The sequence below is a fragment of the Agelaius tricolor genome, unplaced genomic scaffold (genome assembly GCF_023055355.1).
Source record: "Agelaius tricolor isolate 1412-34295 unplaced genomic scaffold, bAgeTri1.0.p SCAF_19, whole genome shotgun sequence".
Taxonomy (NCBI): Eukaryota; Metazoa; Chordata; class Aves; order Passeriformes; family Icteridae; genus Agelaius; species Agelaius tricolor.
Window position 1 is genome coordinate 6,055,101 of NW_027269279.1, and position 20,068 is coordinate 6,075,168.

Consider the following 20,068-nt stretch of genomic DNA (forward strand, 5'->3'; position numbering starts at 1 on the left):
CCAATCAGCACTGATGTATTTTGTTTCCCTTGCACTGAGGCAGAGCATTTCTAAGTGATGTGTGTGTGATTGCTTCCAGATTTACGATTATTTCCATCCTTTTAATGCTGAATTTAAAAAAAAAAAACCAAAAAAACAACAAAAAAACCCAACAAAAACAAAAAACCAAAAAACTCCAAAGAAGTTGGTTCGGCATAATCTAATTTTCTCATGTGAAACAGTTTGTAGACCAGATGACCCCAAACAATGGGAGAGTTTGTCTGAGCCTGGCTGCTCTTGCTGCAGGCAGCCCTTCCTCTGGGCTGCCCTCCTGTAACCAAATGTCACAATGTCCCTTATTGGCACTCCCCAGCTCAGCTGGGGGACCCCAGCTCTGCTGCTTTGGCCAGGCTGCAGGGCCTGGCAAGTGCAGGGCACATCCCTGCAGGTGAGACTGGGTGTGTGTCCTGACAAGGAGAGGGCCAACACCACACCCAGATGGAATTTTTCCCCACAGAATAGCAGATTTTGGAAGTTCTCTGTGAGGTTAGACAGGGTGTAAGGGGTGTGACCCTGGGCTGGTTAGGATACATGGACTCAAGAGCTTTTAGAACCCATCTGACTGAATTGTGTCTTTAATAGCTCAATTCATTTAAGCTTCCCTTAGCTGGAAAACTGCATTTCACCAAGGAGCTGCTGAGAGGCTTCTTGGCTGGCCAGGAAAGGATGGGCTTCAGCACTTCAGGGTTGCATGAGGGGAAAGAAAGAGCCTCAGGAACTGGAAAGCTCCAGTGAACTCTGCTCACAGCAAAGACAATCTCCTCTGCCAGAGTGTGACCCTACCAGTACATAGGAATTTGATTAAAATGGAAACTAAAGAACTTATAGTGCTGAAGAACTGCACACCTGCCCTGTCCCCTCCGTTTATTTATTGTGCATTCCACATATTTATTGTGTATGTACATATTGTGTATATGTATATTCCATATATTTATTGTGTATATAAATTTTGTGTATATGTATATTCCATATATTTATTGTGTATTCCTTGGTTTTCATGCAGTAGTTCTGGCATCTAAAACTAGGTATGGACTTTGCTCCCTAAGCTAAATTCAGACATGGAGAAAGGGAATGGAGCTCAGTGTTGGTCTGGTTTTGGGGCTGCAGATGCCATCAGCAATGGAAGGGAAACAATAGCTCAGAGAAAAGAATTAGAAAATAGAAAGAAAAAAGAAATCCAAGTAATTTTTAATTCCTAGTTATTAATTTAGATCCAGTTCCACTCTTCTGTGATCATGGTATAAAAGAGAAACAAGGAATTAGTGATCCTCCCACTATGACTTCTCTGTCTGTGTGCTCTGTTCTCTTCCCTTCATTTTTTTTGGTGGTTTTTATTTCTGCTAATTGATTTATTTAATACATGAAATTAATTCAACTAGACAGACGAACTAATATTTTATTCTAAAGGGCAAATATTCTGGATATTTATATTGAAGCACCCCAGAATGGCAACAGCAGGGCAAACCCCAGTGTTGCTTTATCTTTACACCTTGCTGATGTTTAACACCACAGACATCTTCAGATGGGGAGGTCTGCACATAATTAAATGAGGTCACACCAGAGCAGGCTCAGCAGAGCAGGAGATGTCATTCCTGGTGGCCAGAGTGAGACTGACAGGAGAACTGGTTCGTGGATGTCTGCAGAGGCTTGTGCAATTTATTGTATTGTCCCTTTTTCTCTACAAGAGGCCAGATGCCAGCAATGAGCAGGATCCTCACAGAAGGGATCTCTGCTTTCTAGTCCTGAGCTGGCAAAGCCCAGGGTTTGAATCAGTTTGAATCAAAGCCAGGGAAATCAGGGAAACAATTTTCCAAAAATTAAAGAAAAAAAGCTAAGCCAAGAAAACAAAGAGAATTAAAAAATCACTGACATTTAACTTGGGAAATCTCACTGCAGTGATCAGAATGTTTTATCCCAGATGATCCAGGGGGGAAGGTGGAGCAGGGAGGAATTCTCACCTGGAGCTGAGTGCTGTGAAAGTGAGAGAACATCTGCCTGTGGCCAAGCCCATCACCATGGGGAGATGCCCAGCAGGGCTCTCCTCTCCCCACCTGCACGGGCACCTGGACCTCTGCAGACTTTCTGGCCCTGTTTGTGTCATCCTTGCCCTTTGTCCTGGCCCATGGGACGAGTGCATGGACTTTATTACTGATAAGATAGCTGCCCTCTCTGTTTGGACTGTAGGAATGGAGGAAGAATTCCCAAAAATTGGTGGTTTCAGAGGTCCCACTCCATCCAGCACTTTATTATTTATGTCCTTGAGATTTACTCATATGTGGTTTTTGTGCTTGTCTTTATAGTTAGGTTTTTTTATTTTTGCAATCCTTCCAATTAGCATACAAGTGAATGACATTGTGAATATTAATATGATTTTCATTTCTTCCCAGAGACAATAGCCATGTGAATCAGCAGGGTTCCACTAATCTCCACTGAAGATCTCAGAGTGGTTGAAGCTGCTTTAAAAGGCATGGGAACTTGTGGCTGTGGAGTAGCTCATTATGCACTCATTATGATTCCACCCTTGAAGGTGAGGAGCCCTGAACATTTGATTAGAGTGCTGTTATAAATAAAACAAATGCATCTGAAAAATCTGTGAATAGGCAAATCATATTAAGGGGAAAAGCCAATAGTGAAAAAAGTCCTAGAGAGTGCATGGGCTTATACTAGCCCAGAAATTTGCTCTTCTCAGCCAAATACATTGCAATGTTTATCAGATCCCTTCCTGCAGTGGACCCTGGGCTCATGTTTGGATTACAAAGGCATTTTTCTGCTTCCTTCTGAGGACAAAATGCAGAGCCATGGGAGTCTGCTGGAGGTCAGAGTGGTCTTAATCTCCTTCCACATCTTTCCTGCCCTGCCCTGCTCTGAGGTTTAGGCAGGCACAGCAGGCTGTGCCCAGGGCTGAGTGGGTCACACACAGAGCCACAGCACCTTCTGAGCCCTGCTCTGCCCTTCCCCAGCCCTGGCAGCCTCCACAAGCTCCAAGGCAGGAGCAGGAGCTGCCCCAGGTGAGCCAGAGGATGCTGCCTGTCCCTGCTGCCCCTGATCTGGGTGTCCCTGCTCTGATGAGCATCAGGCTGGAAAGGACAGCAGGGGCTGCAGAGGGGGATTCAGCTTCCAGGGCCTGAAGGGACACAGGAGAGCTGGACAGGGATGTTATGCAGAGGTGAGTGACTTTCAAATGAAAGACAGTAGATTTCGATTGGACAAAAGGAAGAAATTCTTTATTGCAAGGTTGCCCGGGTAAGTTTGGCTGGCCCATCTCTGGGAGTGTTCAAGGAAGGGTTTGAGTGTTCAAGTGCTCTGGATGGGGCATTGGGCATCAGTGAGTCTAGCAGAATGTTCCCTGCCTGTGCCAAAGGGGTTAAACAATGAGCTTTAAGGTCCCATCCAGTCCAAGTAATTCTATGGGTCCATGATTTTGTGATTCAAAGATGTCCTGAAAGGCTCCTCCTAAATTTTCATATAAAGGGCAAGATCTGTTGGAGGCAACTGAAACATTTTTGACATGTCCCATCACAGTCATGAGACATTTGCAAGCAAATATAAATAGAAGGTAAGTAAGGACTGCATTTCCTCTCACCACAATATGTGTGCAGAGACAGACAGACAGTAAAATCTCATTTGTAATACTGATCAGGCAGAGGCTCAGAGTTTAAAGCCATTAAGATTTAACTGGTTTATCCATGTGGGAAGGTGCTGCCTGGCCCATCTCCTTTGCTGACACATTCTGCCACTGCTGAGCTTTGAAGAATCCCATTACTGCAGAATGAAAGGCCTTTGGGACATTTTTAAATGGGCTGGGTCTTGTATCCTTCCACATCCTAATCTCACCACAAGCATCCTTGGATACCTGTTTGGATCAATGCCCCTCAGGAATTTGAGGGAAGCATTCCCACTGTTTAGTCTGCTAAATTAAGCACTGATCTATCTGACTGCCTTTAAAGTGCAATTCCCTTGGATTTCTTGCAGCTTTTACCTGCTACACAGTACTGTTGGTGGTTCTCTCCAAGAAAGAAACAGGACATGGAGACTGAGCCACGGAGTGTGCAGTGCTTGGAAGCACAGGGTGCTCCCAGCTTTGGCAGGCTCAGCACCCTGCCCACCCAGGAGGCAGCTGGAACAAAGCTCAGTAGCTCCCATTTTTGGGCTACTGGTGACCTGGGAGTGATGCTCCTGTTCTTGAGGACCTTCTTTGGTAATTTCCCTGGGCAGATAAAGCTCAAAAGGTTGGTTTTATTTGTTTTTACTCTGAGGTCTGGTGACCTGAATCTCAGCTTCATCAAGTGGAAGAATTGCTGGCCTCACGTTACTTTCATGAAGAGAAGTGGAAAGAAATGTTTCCACCAGTGGCTGTAATGATCTTTTTCTTGCTGTTTTGGCATCAGCAACTGTATTCCATTCTGATCTAATTTGTGGCATTTCCTCCTCATATTTGTTGTTTCATATTACATATTGAAATATGATGTATCTGTAATATAGAAAATGTGTTCTATATTTCTGAGCACATTTATACAAAGGCTAATTCTTATGCTGTAATTTGAAAAACATGAACCAAACCCAAAAATTAAAAGGAAAACATGCCTCAAACATACTTAAGGTAATGGCATACTTTCAGGAAAAACAAGAATGTATTCATTTCTATACCAAGTCAAATGTACCCTGGAAGAAGATCTGGATATTAATATTCACTTCTTTTAAAATTGGTGCTACATTGTAACTTGAACAGGAAGAGGTAATCAATCTTTACATGGTTACATAAATAAAGCAAAGTACTTAATTTATTATAAGTTACAAAGACCTGGATTCCTAACAGGAATTGAGTGCATTTGTGAATTTATGTAACAAACATATCACTACCAACACCAAATTACATCTCAATCAATGTTAAAAGGCATCTGACATTTCCCTTTGATTTATGGATTAACCTTTACAGTTAATACAGTCTAGCATTTATTGTTTTCATCAGTTTGTGGTTTGGTAGCAACCCCACAGTTCATTCCTAGGAATTGACTAAATTAATAGCTTTTCCCACCATGATCAACCAGCTAATGAAAAAGGTCTATTTTGCACAGCTGCTGGATGCTAATATTTAAACAAACAAAACAAACCCTTATGAAGGACAAATGAGTCTTGGGTCCTGATTCTGCCAGTCAAGTTATTTATCTCAGGAAACCAAGGTGCACCTATTGACTGGGGTTAAACCTGGCTAAAATGTAATATATTAAACCCAAAGTACCATGAAAGCAGTCCCAAAGCAGCAGCCAGAGGAATACATCGTATTTCAGGATCAATTTGAAGACAAAAAATAGAAAGTTTTCATTCCTCATTGTCTGAGATGTTCTCTCTTTGGCATGGAAAATATTGAGAAAAAAATCTACAGGTAGCTTTGCCAAGTTCTGCTCCCATTAATACTGTTCAGATGCTGAGGGATTATGTATTAGAATGGCAAAGCATTGAGCAATTATCTGCATCACTTTGTGGAAATAATTCAAATACAAAAGAGTTTTCTTGAATAAAGAATAACACTGCCTTAAAATAACCCAGCTACCCCTCCAATTTACTCTGATTGAGGACTAATTATCTTAGCAAGAAAAACATTGTGCAACTTGAATTGATTTTAGTGATGACAAGTCAGTTTACTGGGGACTTTTCATTTCAAGCATCATCTTGCACATATTTAATCAACGTGAAATTGCCATTAACTTCTGCATTGCAAGGAAAAGGAGATTAGCACCTGGTTAAGGGTAACACAGCCTGGCTTCTCAAAAGCCATGGAGAAGACAGGACAGGCTTGCCCAATTTCTGAATACACTCATCTTCCATTTTGTTGTCATCAGAGACAGACCAGGACTAAGAGCTTTGACAAAATTGACAGGTTTGCCTACATTCGTACAACTCTTCTGAATTTTTATTTTTTCTTAGACAGCTCAGAGTAGCAGTGAAATTTCCACTCTGTCCTATTTGAAGAAAAAAAAATAATTCAGTAATAAGTCACTTTCACAGCATTTTAGCACGTCTGCTTCCTCACACTCCTAAATATTCATTTTTCTTAAGGTTCACAGAAGGTTTCCAAGCCTTAAAAGTCAGGGTTTGTTAGAGCTAAGCTTTTGTTTGAATTGCAAACATCTGGCAGCACAAAGAGACAGAAAGTGCTGCACTGCAGCCTTGTCACAGCTCACAGTGGCCCCAGCAGATGCTGCCTTGCACTTCAGCAGGGGCTGCAGGTGGAGAATCTCTGTAATTACAAGGCAGATTTACCTGTTTTACCCACACTCACAGCTAAATTCTGCTGTGGCTTCATCCTACGCACAAAGCCCCAGTGACTTCTGAAGGACAGAGGAAGGCAGAGCTCATTAATAAAAGTTTTTTTTCTCACAGGTCACAAAGTAGGGGAAAAAAAAACCCAAAAAAACCAACCCAGCAACCCAAACAACTTTCCCACTCGTGGAGAACTTCTCTTCTGGAAAGGTTGGCCTGCTGGGGAGCCACGATCCATGACAATCCTCTTTACCTCAGCCACGGATCATTACCCCAGGATGGCACCAAGGCCGCGTCTGCAGCGCATGAAATGAGCCCAGCTTGGCCTGGGAAACTTCTCTGGAGGCAAAGTCAAAGCTTTCTGCTTCTGCAGCCTCTGTGTTTGTGATACTGCATTCTATTCCTGTTTGGAACGGCATGGGGAACATCACAAGAGCCAAGCTGGGTTCTCCAGGAGATTTTGCATCCTATGGCAAAATTATTTTAAGTTTCTGCATGAATTCCTTAGATTTGAATATAAACCCTGGCATTATGGAGATCCTGTGAAGAGAGTGGTTCAATAACTCTCTGCCATATCCTTGTTGCCAGTGCCAGGGACTCCTCTTGAAATCACAGGTGTTGTCTGCTCATTTATACTGCCAGTAGAAGGGGTTTTTGTGGGCATTTTGTTGAAAGAAACAGCTGTAAAATGCTTCTACTTGCTGCAACAGCACAATTTTTGCTGGAACGGGTGGCAGTGTGAGTTCATATGTGATAGAAAGTTTCTTTCATTTAGCTGGGGACATGGGTTTGCTCTAAATGAGCTTAAGAACCAGGAAAAAGAATATTATTTCTTAAAAGCAACATTTCCAAGCCTTGCAACCTGATCCCAGTTCTCTTTATGCTTTTGTGCAATCCTTAAAGTCCTGCTCCCAGAGTCCCAGGGAATCAGAGTGATGCTGGCCCCTACACCTTTAGGCACCACTCAGCCCTGTACAAAACTGGTCTGGGGCAGGGAGGAGAGGATGCTCAAGGGGAGATGGAAGCAGAGGCAGGGAAGGTGACAGTGAGAGGAGAGAATGTGGAAGGTCCATAACGTCAGGGTGCTGATACAGCAGGTTTCTAACAAAATTCTTTGCCAAGGTAGCCTCTGTCTGCTGCCTGGAGGAGACACAGAGACATAAAATGATTTTTTTTTCCCAGGCATTGCCCATGTTGGAGACAAAACAGACTGGATCTCTGAGGCCAGAAGGTTTTCTATTTAGGCTATCCCAGAGAAAAGGATGAAATACAAAAGCAAACAGAAATGTTTTCTTGGCTGTAACTTAAAAAACGAAAAATAGAATTTCCTGCTCTCTGAAGTAAGTGCATTATAATCAGAGTATGGCTAAATCTAATATAGGAGCCCATGTGCCACCACCAGCAATACTTCTGCAATTGCCTCCAGCTATTGCTACTAGTAGTGCTGATTGCAATTTCCTTGTAGCTTATGTCAATATTACTGGGTCACAAGTGAGGAAACAGGAAGCCTGATAATCAATTTCAGTAGCTGTACAGTCATTTAGCTCAGGAGTTCGGTGGTTGGAAAAATTTAGACTTCAGCTCCAGTAATTGCAACCCTGAATTAAGACAGAGATATCAATTTCATATGTGCTGTGGCTGTAGAGCCAGGAAACAAAAAAACTGACTTGTTTTAGTAGGAATATTCCTGACAGGGAAAAAAATTCACTTGGGTTTTCAGCTCCAGTATTGTCTTCCCTCTCCAAATTCAGCTTATGTTGTTGTCATGGTATAAATGGTTCAAACTCAGGCAGGCTTAGAAGAAAAGAAAAAAATTGATATATATTCAGTTAAGTAACAGGCTACAGCTTTATAATGCTGTAGCAGAGAGTTGACATGATTATTCATTTCTATTTCGGAAAATATCCACTAAATAAAAACTGAGGCTCCTCTCAAATAAACTTTTGTCAATAAGGAGTGTTTCAGGTGAGAGGGCTTTGTGACAGAGCCTCCTCCTCCAGTGCGTGCTGGTGGAGCTGCTGGTGGTACCTGATGTGTGTCCCAGCACTGGGGGTGTTCTGCTCCTTCACATCACCCCCAGCAGCCCTGGATTCCTCTTGCTGTCACCTGATGGGAGGGACAGGGGAGAGAACAAGGTGCTGGGAGCTGAGATTGCCCAGGAGCAATTCATGGGGCTTGTCCCATCCATCCCCTGCAGGGAGATAATTCAGGTGAGACAAGGCTGAGAGATGGTCCTGGAGATGCAGGTCCCATGAGGCACAGATGGCCCCAAGGGTCTTTAGAAAACCACACTGGATGCCTGTGGAAAATATGTGTTTCCCACCCTAAAATGGGGTTCTTTTAAAGGCAAGTGGGACATTTCTAGAGAGCAGCTTCACGTCAGCCATGCCAAGGTCAGTGTGCATGGCACAGATATTCTGGCATCATTTGCTTTGTGTGGCTGGGGGTGGAGGTCAGGCAGGTCCCCCTCAGTCTGCTGCCCCTGGGGGCTCCTTGCCTTCCCCTGCAGCCAGCCTGGATTCCAGCTGCCCCCAGGACCTGCTCAGCCCCCCTGGCCTGACCCACCCTCCTGGCCCAGCTGGGAACTGCTGCTGCTGCTGCTGCTGCTGCTGCCTTTGGGCCATTTCTTCTCTGGGAGATGAGAAATCTGCCTGCTCTCTGCCCAGCCCAGCTAACCTGGCTGTCTGCTCTCCTCCCAGGACAGGCTTGTCTTGGTTTCATGCACTGGGAAGCAGAAAGAGCCAAGCTTCATCTTGATTTCAGGATCAGCACCTGAAATGGATTAAAAGGTTGCTGCTTGAATTTTAAAATGTTGTTTTTCATGACATGATTATGTGACCTACCTTTGTTTATTATAAAACTAATACCACAAGTTACAGTTCAATGAATTCACATTTTATTTGAAATTTTTGTCTGAAGTAGCCTAAAGCTCTTCAAGAAACAATTGCACAAAACCATATGAGAGCTGCTAATTTATAATCTGCAGCATCACAGCACAACTGGCTTTTCATTTGGCTAAAAGGAAACAGTTACTTAGAACAACAAAGCAAACCATGTGTCCATTGTTTATATTAAATACCCTTGGTATTTATTAGGGATACACAATGTATCATCTCCAAAATATTTATTTTCCTGTAATTTCAACAACAGCAACACAAAATGGAAAGTAATGCAGTGTCATGCCTTTGCCAAACTGCAACAGACCTTGGGACAGTTTCCTGTTGAAAGAAAATTTGAGATCCTGAGTCTGGATATTAGCTAGTGTGACTTGTTTACTTGAGTGTGCACACCAGCCCCAGAACAGAGATGCTCTCAAAGAGCATACAAACATCTTTGCACCAGGAATCTCACCCCAGATGCCAACATCTGGTTCTGCTGTGTTCAGCCCTTGGGCTTAGGGGAACTTTTTCCCTATTTGGACACATTTCCCATTGAGTTCAGGAAGAATTTTGTCTGTCTGAAAGACAGAGCCAAAGAAACCTGTGGAAGCAAGCAGCTATTTTGTCTTGAGAAGACACCAAGTAACTGCTAGAAGGTATTTAATTTTCTCTGCAGTCCACATGGCCTTTAATCTGATTAATCTCTGGCCCTGGTAATAGAAGATGAAGTTTTGATCCCTTGAACCCAGTGGCAAAACTCTCATTCATTTCATGAGAGTCAGGATTCCAGCCATGTAGCCAGTCCCAGATGCTCCAATGCAGAAGAATGTTATGGGCTGATTAGTGCTGAAGTGCCTCCCAGGGGTTGATAATTGCTCATACAGCTCTCAGCCTCGGAAAAGCCTGAGACAGATTAATCATGAAACACAGCTCATTGCACCTGTTATTTTCCACATCCACTTTTATGGGGAGTGCTGCTCCTTTTCTGCAGTCTCAGAGAGGCTGTGCTGGAAGGAGGGGATGGCAGCAGAGGGTGCAGCCACCACCAGCAGAGTGCAATGCCTCCAGCAAAGAGGGGAAGGTGGGGAGCAGTTTTGTCACAGGGTTAAATATCTGTGGCATGAATCCTCCAAAAGCATTTTCAGATAGAGCAGATCTTGCTTGAGACAGATGGCTAATGGTCAGCAGAGCCTTTGGGCCCAAGAGGGAAGCTGGTTCCATCCTAATGTTTTTCCCTGCAGAAGGAGAACATGACAGTGTTTCACCATCAGCAGCTGTGGATAGTGCAGCTTTGGGGGGCAGTTGGATCCAGAGTGGGGCTCTTGGGGCCACTGCAGGGCTGACAAAAGGGTTTAATGGCTGTGGGACAGAGCAGAGTTCTTTACTGGGCACATTTCAGGAAGCCTCGTTTGGTTTCAGTTGTTTTTTTATTTAGCACCACTGATATCAGCATGGAAACTGAACAAACTTTCAAGCCCACTAATTCTTTACCATGTCTCAAATAAGGAGGGAGCAGCTTTTGTGCAGAACACTCAGTCTGTGAAGCTGGAGCACTGAGAGAGCTGCACTGAGCTGCACCACGCAGGCAAAGAGCATTTCTGTACCTTGTTTTCAACCTGCTCAGAGCAACACCAGGTGGTGTGTGCCCAATGCAAATGCTGATGATGGAGACCAGCAGCTCAGTTTTGCAGTGAAAGGTTTTTTTCCCAAAATACTCTGTCAGAAGAACCACTCCCAAAAGATGAAAGGAGGCTCCTGTTGCTGGCATAGCAGGGTTCATTTGCTGCTACAAAGGGCGGTGAACACACAGAGAAACACAACAAAAAGAAGTTTGGTTTGGGCTTACTGCAACTTCTAGTTTTCTCCTTCTGTCAGTGCTCTGCAAGTGCTATTTTCAGTTCCATAGTTATGGTGAGAAACATGGTGTATTTTTATTCCTAATTTAGCTTGTTTATCCTGAGAGATTCCAGGATCTTCATTTGAGAGATAAATTCAAACCTTCTTTTTTCCTTTGCAGCCCACATTCCATAACAAAAACATTGCATGCCATACTTCATTACAGGGCTTGGAAGACCTTCATGACCATAAATTTAGGAACTTGTGGAACACAATGGACTTTAGGATGGAAACAAGCCAGTTGGCCTATCTGGTCAGGTCCATCCCTTCTGTTTGAATTAACAGCTGGATTTCACAGTGGGAGAAATCCGGCAGTTCTTTCTCAGGCAAAATTCTCACAGTTGGATTTGCCTCCAACCACTGTAGCAAGGGTGGGAGGGAGCACAACTCACTTTGTTATTTTATGTTTGCTCTCCGGGTAAAAAAGACTCCACTGGAAGTTCCATAGGACTTGGACCTACCCTGTTCTTTAATTTAATGACCCCAAGTGCAAAAAGAAAGACATTGCCAGTGCAACAGAGACAGAGACAAGGTTCTTTGTGCAGAGCAGTGCAGATGGCACCCACGTCCTGGTGAAAGCAATTAGAAGCTCATGCTAAAGCAAAATAAAGAGGTTAGGACCATTTGTTGCTTTGAGAATTCTGTCTAGGAGAGGAGGCACAGCTTTGCAGACTGTGAGATGGGAGATGTTGGGTATAATATGCAAAGGTCGGATTCACACACGCTGCTTCAATTCCAGAGGTAATTGCACCAAAGTTAACGGATTTGCAAGGATTTACACCCTCACAGAAGGCAGGAGAACATGGCCCAGAAGAGACAGAGAGGGGAGAGGCCAGCTGGAACGATGAGCAGCACAGGATTTCCATGTCTTGACTTTGGGATCTGAAGATCACAGACAGGGATTTGTGTTACGCTGCCAGAGCTGAGGGTTCAGCTCTGTGTGCTCAGGGGTGTGTGCTGGAGGTTCCCCCTGTTTCCCTGAACTTGAGTGCAGCTGGACTTGGGCTATGGCTGCCCTCAATTCACAGCACAGACTTGGCACACAACCCCAGGAGCCCTTGAGATATCAGCCCTGTACCAGTGGAAGATGTGTAGCAAAGCTTTTCCCCAAGGGTCTCCCCTCCAAACCCCTTCCCCTCTCCCTGTGTCCTCTCTGCTGCTAGAGAGTGGGAAAGGCTCACAAGATTTGGACCTGAACAGGCAAGTGGTAGCCAAAAGAGAAACTTGAATTTCTGTGACCAGAAAACAGTGCAGAAATCAGGGTGTGGTCTTGAGGGAGAAACCAACCTGCTGAGTGGCTGAGGAGCACAGTGGCAATTCAGGCCATGGCATGGAGCACAACAAAGCAAAGGCGTGGGGAGAGCCAGATCTTCAGGGTGGGTTGACCTTCAAATGCTCTTTGAGCACAGCTTCTCTTTTTATGAGGAGTTAATAGGTCTCAACTAAGAGAGACTAATAAGATCTTTCTGATTGGCAGAAAAATAGGGGAACTTGGCTTTACTGACAAAGCAAAGGTTTGTTTTCAGCTATCCTAGATGGCATTAATGGTCCCATAATGTGCAGGGGGTTCTGCTGAGGGAGAGGTCCCTGTAAGTGAGGTCAGCTGCTGGCCTGCCTTGGGTGCTGTCTGGCCTCTCTTCACTGGGGGAGAAAAGATGCACCCTTGCATCCTTGCCCAAGTGCTTTGAACTTCATTCTGAGGCTGATAATCATTTTGCCGTGCAAAAACCACTTCTGTGACACCAATGGCAAAAGCCTAAGAAATTAAATCAGTAGAAGTGAAATCTCTGCATAATAACCTGGCGTGGCTCCATCAAAATCCTTGTTTTGTCATGGGAAGCCTTCCTTTAGAAGGATAAACAAACAACCCTCCCTCAGTGAGGCCAAGCCTTGCCTCTCCCCAGAAAGAAACCTTTCATCTTTGCAGGAAGGGGAATGGCTCTCCTTGTTGCAGAGGTGTTGATGATGCTGAAGGGAGAGCTGCAAAGGCTTGTTCCCCTCCCCGTGCCCCCAGCCCAGCAGCAGGAGCTGCTGTCCCACACCCTCCTCCTGCCTCACCCCAGCCTTGGCTCAGGTCAGCCCCTCTGCTGGGCTAAGGAAACACTCAGCTCATTCTGCTGGGCTCTCTCTGCAGCCAGGAAGGTGCCATGAGATGAGGAATTGAGCCAACACCTTCTCCCAGCCTGCTGATGGTCCTGGAGGGTGCAGAGCCTTGCCCTGCACTGCTCATCCCTGGCTTCAGCTCAGCTTTGAACCCCAGTTCTAAACGGGAGAATATTCACCTCCTTCCACACAGGGCAAAGAGGGACGTTCCTGTGAGATTTTAGGGTTTTTTTTCTTTATGAAAGTGGCTGGCAGGCTGTGATGGAGCTGAAGAAGTAGCTCTGGATTCAGAGAAGAAAGAAACCCGGACTTTTTCCCCCTCTTCCCTGAGAAAAAGTAATTTACGTAAATTTATCCACGACCAGCACACGGCAATAGCTCACAAGTTTGTTAATGGAAACCTGGTGATCCATAACACTTGTGTGGGAGATATTTGCTCGGGGGTAATACAATATTAATGTTAATATCAATGATCGATCAGAGGATTTGCAAGAAAGGCATAAAGTATTTAATTATAATTACATTGGGAATGGCTTTGTAATGGCTACGACATTTGAATAAGGTCACGTCTAGCCCTCACCCCTGTTATGTTGTTCTATATTAAATGCCATTCACTTTAACTGCTGGAAACCTTTCTGGAGTCGTCAGAATATAATATACTGGGTAAATTGAAATATGTCCCTTCATTTTTCGAAATATGATTGATATCCTTTGCAAAACAAATGTTAACACCTATTTGTACACAAATTTCTTTGATTATATGTTAGGGAAACTAAATTATGACAGTCTCTCCTAGCAGGCATTTTACTGTGAGCAAAGGACATGGCTATTGTGAATATTAATTCATCTTACAGAAAATGGCTTTGGATCTCCGCTGTAAATCCACTTGGGTGTATTTCTGCCTTTCCTAATATATTAATTCTACATTGATTAGTAGCCATAAACTTCTTCTCCACAATGTTCACCTTACCCAGGTGTTGCTGAGGAGGAACTTTTGGTCTCACTGAATTATCTCTTGTTAACAGCATCAACCAAGAACACATAGTAACAATCATTTTTGCATGTTTCACAGCAGAAAATATGTATTGCAAATATACTGCAGGTGTGTACCATAACTATCAGCCCAACAGCAGCATTGCCATGTTTAAAACAATCAGGAAAAAAAAGATCTGTGTATAAAACAGGAATATTTATCTGTAGGCAGGATCCCAGAGGTGCACAAGAACCCACCCACCATGGGTGCATGCAAACACTGAAGCACTAAGTGAGGACATGCTCTTCCCACACCTATTTATTATAAATATAATATATTATAAACAATAAAAGAGCAAATTCTCGTCCCTCTTCAAATGAGAATCCATCTGTGAAGTTTCCCCCACAGAGGTTTTCTTCTTTTTCTAATATCAATGTAAACAGCAGATCAATCAGGTCCAAAGAGTCAAATTTTGCTTTCAGATTTTCTCCCAGAATAACTGTTGATTCACAGAGAATTGAAAGCTCCCATTTGAAGGCAGAATTTGGTCTCAAGAAATCATCCCTCCAAAGTTTGGAAGACATGCAGTGATGTAATTGACATGATTTTCCATTTTCACTTTTCTGAAGGAGAAGCAAAGACTTTTGCATGCTGTAGAAATGCTTGAAGAGAACAAGTTTTATAGTTTTCCGAAAAATGGGCATTTATTACCAATCAGTGTGAAATACCACTGATGGTAAATTTTAAGTATATGGCAGGAGTTTCAGCATCATGACAACATACATCATGCATTTTTACAACATATAAGTGCAGTGATATTGCTCCCTTTCTCAATAACAATATATAAGAATATATAGTATAAATGTACAGTATATATTAGACACAATGTAAAATAACTTAGTGAAATGTCAAAGCTTCTGCATAAAAATTCAAGTCATGCCTGAGCATACCTCTATGCTGAATCTTATCTCATATACCTTCATTTACCTTTAGTTCCTGTTGCAAAGATAATTTTATCTCTGCATTTAATTGCTTAAAACCATCAGAATTCTTGTCTTTTTTTTCCTTTCATCTGCAGTAGGTGAGGACTGTAATAGCCAAGTGAAAGCCAGGATTTTGTGGACCCTTTGCTAACACTGTTTATGTTCTGGGAAGCAATTCATTGTGAACAAGTTGTATAAAAGCAGCTTCTTAAAAGCTTGTTACAGTTCATCAGATTCTGTTCCAAAATATCCCACTGCATGTAAATGATAATGAAGTGGCTTTCTCAGAAATGGAGCTCATGAGCTAACATTGATATCTGGAAATTATAAATCTCACCAGTTTAGCTGAAATCATATCAAGCACCACTTTGGTAATTGCTTGCAAGAAGGATCAATAAAAATCTGTTTAATGGGAATATACAACTTGTCTCAGAGCAGGTGGGTGGAATTTTAGCTTTGTTCGACACTCGACAGAGCTTTTTGCAGTGCCAGGTTTCCCTTCACACTTGTTAAATGAAATATGGTTAAGGACTTTTCTGCAGCATCTCAGGAAGATTTCTGATAGTACAAGGGAAGAAGTGTTGGGTTGTTTTTTAACCAAGGCATTAAGAGACTCTTTGACTGTCACATTACCCATCAAAGTACCAGAGCTCAGCGTCCTTGCAATTAGGTCTCTTGGAATTATTTTGAATACAACTTCACTTCAACAATTTAAACAATTCTGCCCCGAATATAAACAAAAATATACTTGAAATACTTATTAACAACTATGTTTCCTAATGAACAATGAATTAAAGCTGCAAAACAGTTTGAAATAAGATGTTAAAAGAAAAAAATCAGGGAAGACAGAGTGATTTTCTATAATTCCTTTAAAGAAACAGATTTCCACCCCCTTGCCCCCCTACATTCCCAGCCAGTGTAAGTCGAAAGAATTACACTGTTTTAGATCAGCTTAAGTTCTGACCTATATACTCCAGTGGAGTTAATCCTAATTTCCACCACTGAAAGTGGGATCAAATTCACTTTGTCTTTAATAAAGCAGTGGATGATAAGCAAGTCTCTTCTCTGTCGGTTTCTGCTTGAGAAAGGAAATTCTTTGTGGTGCTGAATGATGTCCAGGACAGTTTAGAAAATAAAGCTAGAATTTCAGAAATGTCAGCATGGTGAAGACCAATATTGGTAACAGCTATTTATGCTTTAATCTTAGCAAAGTTCCTTGGGTACAGACAGGGCATCAGCTGGTGTGGTGAGTCTGTAACCCTTTCTGAGCACAGCTTGGGAGGAAAACGAGGAGGCAGGCAGCTGATTTTCAGTGACATGAGGCTGCTGAACACACTGACTCAGACTTTGTTACCACCAATAAATAACATCACATTGTCCAGAACTGGAGATTAATATGCGGGGCCTCCAGGAGGTGATATTTATTTTCTTGCATGTTATACTGAGATCTCAGGACAGGCAAAGGGTCAGGGGCTGAAAGGATGTAATCGATGCTGAATTTGATTTCAGAATCCGATTTTGCTAGGGAGGAACTGCTCAGGCTCTGCCTGCTGGTCACGCTGTTTGGAGCAAACCCACAAGGCTCCAGAAGTTTTGGACCCGGTTCAATTCTTTCATGTTTACTTTCAGAAGAGGAAATGTTGCTCAAAGCAGAGTCCACAGAAGAGATACTGGGGGATGAAGGACTTTTCACTCTGCTCGGTCTCTGCTCCTTGTGCTCCTTTTTCACGTTCCTCCTCCTCCGTCTTCTCCTGTAATTCCCGTTTTCAAAGAGATCCAGCATGGATTCGCATCCTGCTGCAAAGCTCCAATAGTTTCCTTTCCCCTTCTCATTCCCTTCTGTTCTGGGAACCTGTATTTATTTAAAGGCAGTTCAGTGTTTGTATGTGTTACAGATGCTGCTGTTTAGCATCTGCATTCATTTACATTTAAGAATGGTGTAAACACATATGACAAGACTTTTAAGCCTATTCTCTGTCATTATATGAGTAAGATGTAAGCCCCATCCTCTTCAATTTGTTATCTATTAGCATACATCAGACAAGGATATAGTCCTTATCTCTCTAATTGACAACTCAGAGAGATTTTAAGTGATTTGCAGCTCAGCTGTTTGTTTCCCTTCTTTCCTAGTGATGAGATTATTGCTGCCTGTATTTTTTTAGCCATGCACAGTGTGTATGTAAATACACAGTAACTGATCTTACCTTCACAAAACAACTGTTAAGCGATAAGTTATGTCGGATGGAGTTCTGCCAGGCTCTTTGATTTGATCTGTAGTAAGGAAATTTCTTCATTATAAAGTCATAAATGCCAGAGAGGGTGACTTTATTTGAAGGGCTTTGCTGGATGGCCATTGCAATTAAGGCAATGTAGCTGGAAAAAGGAAAACTTGCTGTTACACCATCGCCCTACTCACAGACTCAGTTTTTAGGACCACACGGGTACACGTGTGCCTATATCCTGCTTCCAAAATTCCCCTGGTGGATCTGTGCCCTGACTTGAGGTGTCCCGGGGAGAAGTCCTGAGTGTGGTCCCTGCCTGTCCTCCAGGAGCCCCAGGTGACACAGCGGGGTCAGTGCCAGGCACTCCGTGCAGAGGACAGGATCACACACACCTCTCCAACTCCCTCTGAAAAGTTTTTCTGAGCAGGAAGGCTGCAGTGAGGCAGAGCAGGCTCAGAGTCACTGTCACAGGAGACCAACCCTGCTCATGGAAAGGACAGTGGGTGTCCCTGTGAACACCTACACTGCGCCTCTCCCCACCACACTGGGGTTTTCTGCATCCAATTCACCCCTTGCCACACTGAAACATTTCATTCCCTTCTCCCGGGGTCCTGGAGGTTGGAGACTGTCTGAGATCTGGAAGCTTAAGGGCATGCCAGAGTTGCTGTGACCCTCATGGGAGGAAACAAATCATGAACACTTCACACACAGAAAGGGGGGAAACCTGCCCACTGCAGTGCCTGCAGCAGGGCCAGACCCGTCGCGCACACCTGGCCCCATGATCCCACCAGCCCAGAGCTCAAAAACCTCACAGAGACAGGGGGACTTGGAAAAACTTCATCTTACCTGTACGCTGGTCTGGTGAATTTTTTCTCTTCGTCAGAACTACAGGTAGGATAATCATCCCCATCATAATTGAAGCAGTTGTAGGGGTACTGCGTGTTGTCAAACATCGTCCTGCTCCTTGCTCAGCTCCTGTGGAGTGAGAGAGATGGAGTGATGTTTCTCAGAGCTTGGACTCCCTCCTCCCTTCTTCCCTCCCCTCTGTCTGTCTCATTCCCTCTCTCCCCCCTCCTCACACTCCCTCTCCTCCGTGCACACACACACACACTCTCTCCGTGATGGGGTGGGGATTGTTTTTGCAATTCTCGCGTCCCAGCCAGCCCGTCTGCCCGGATATTATTTTTTGGGGGGGTGTTGTTATTGCTGTCCTCGCTGTTTCCCCCAGCAGGGTGGCAGGGCAGGCTGCTGGAGGCTGCTGGGGCTGGGAATTGGGGTGAGCATCCAGACCAGGGGCTGTGCGGTGCCGGTAGCCGCGCTCCTCTCGCTGGGTGGTCCTGGCTGGAGAGGGGCCAGCGCTCCCCCAACACATCCACAACGTGACAAAGGCAACCAGCATGATGTTAATAAATCATGCTTCAAGGTCCCTGCTTGGAAATTAAACTTTGAGAACGGAGTGCAGCTCCCCACAGCCCCCGTGTGCTCCCCCTCTGGGTTTTTCTCTCCCCTTTCTTAATTATTTATTTTTAGAAAACCGACGTACAATAAACAGACGTTCCAGGCAGTAATGCACGCTTGTCCTGATCTGCAATCTATAATGCACTATAATAGACATAAATTATATTTCCATGACTAAAGGAAAATCTGTATGTTCAAAGAAAGTAGAACAGAGGGATGTGAGGGACTACTGTCAAGCAGGAAAGTAAAAGGAAAATAGCTGTAGGCAGGAGAGCTGCCTGTGTGGGCTTTGATCTGAAGGATGAATTAGACTAATAGCCCTGTGTGTTGGCATCCAATACTGTAACAATTTAATAGTTTTTCAATGCTTTGGAGTGTTTTCCAACAAGTGATGTAAACCAAAGGCATCACGCACCATTTCAGGGGGACTTAAAAGGTGTGTGCCACATGATAATTAGATTATTTGAAGACAGCTCTGTCCCAGGAAATAGCCCCAGGAGGAAATGGGTTTTGGAAAAGAGAAAGCAAATTGGTGTGCAGAGAGTTACCCTGGATGAAAATATAAAAGCAGAACAACTAGCAATGCAACTTTTGTTTTCTGTAGCATCTTTCATACAAAGTATGTCCCCGAAACCCTTTTGGAGTTAAAGGATATAATTAGAGGAAAATTCATCTGAGTGATAAAGAGTCCTTTAAAATGATGCTTTAGTGGCTCCTAGAGTTCTGACAAAGATGGACATAAGAAGGCTTTTTGTGTGGAAAATAACAAGACATTGTAGCAGGGCATAGGAGGAAATACATGGCATGAGAAAAACATAAAGATGAGGTGTTTTCTTGGCAATATTAAACCAGAGAAGATAGCCAAAATAAAAATTATCTCCACTCTAAAATACATCAATAGGCATATGCATGAGGCATCCACTGCAGAGGAGGTGTTAATTCAAAGGGTCAGCTACTCCTGCCTAAGGCATTAGCAGGGCTTTAATACTGAGTAAGATAGAGGAGATTCAGTGGAGGAAAATGAAATATATAATGTATGATCTTCATTCATACTCCGTCCAGCTGGACTAGAAGGTTTAAAGTAAGGAAGAAGCCAAGTCACAAATATGGGAAGATTCTCCCTCCCTAAAACCCATGATCCTTGACACAAGTAGATGTTCACTTTGATTTTTAGCAGTGGTTCTTCTCTTTGGAGGTGTTTTACCTCACTGAAATTCCAATAACATAGACTAAAGACTAAAAAAGATCTTGCTT

At 43.6% G+C, this 20,068-nt stretch overlaps 1 protein-coding gene across 1 annotated transcript; it reads right to left on the reverse strand.

Annotated features, from left to right (window-relative positions):
* Window positions 1–13,791: 13,791 nt before the first annotated feature.
* Window positions 13,792–18,367, reverse strand: FOXL3 (forkhead box L3). Its single transcript, XM_071444034.1, has 3 exons — window positions 18,203–18,367; window positions 17,339–17,507; window positions 13,792–16,986 (listed from the first exon to the last, which is right to left on the reverse strand). Exons 1-3 carry the CDS (start codon window positions 18,307–18,309, stop codon window positions 16,504–16,506), a joined length of 759 nt encoding a protein of 252 aa, XP_071300135.1. The 5' UTR covers window positions 18,310–18,367; the 3' UTR covers window positions 13,792–16,503.
* Between the last annotated feature and the right edge of the window lie 1,701 nt (window positions 18,368–20,068).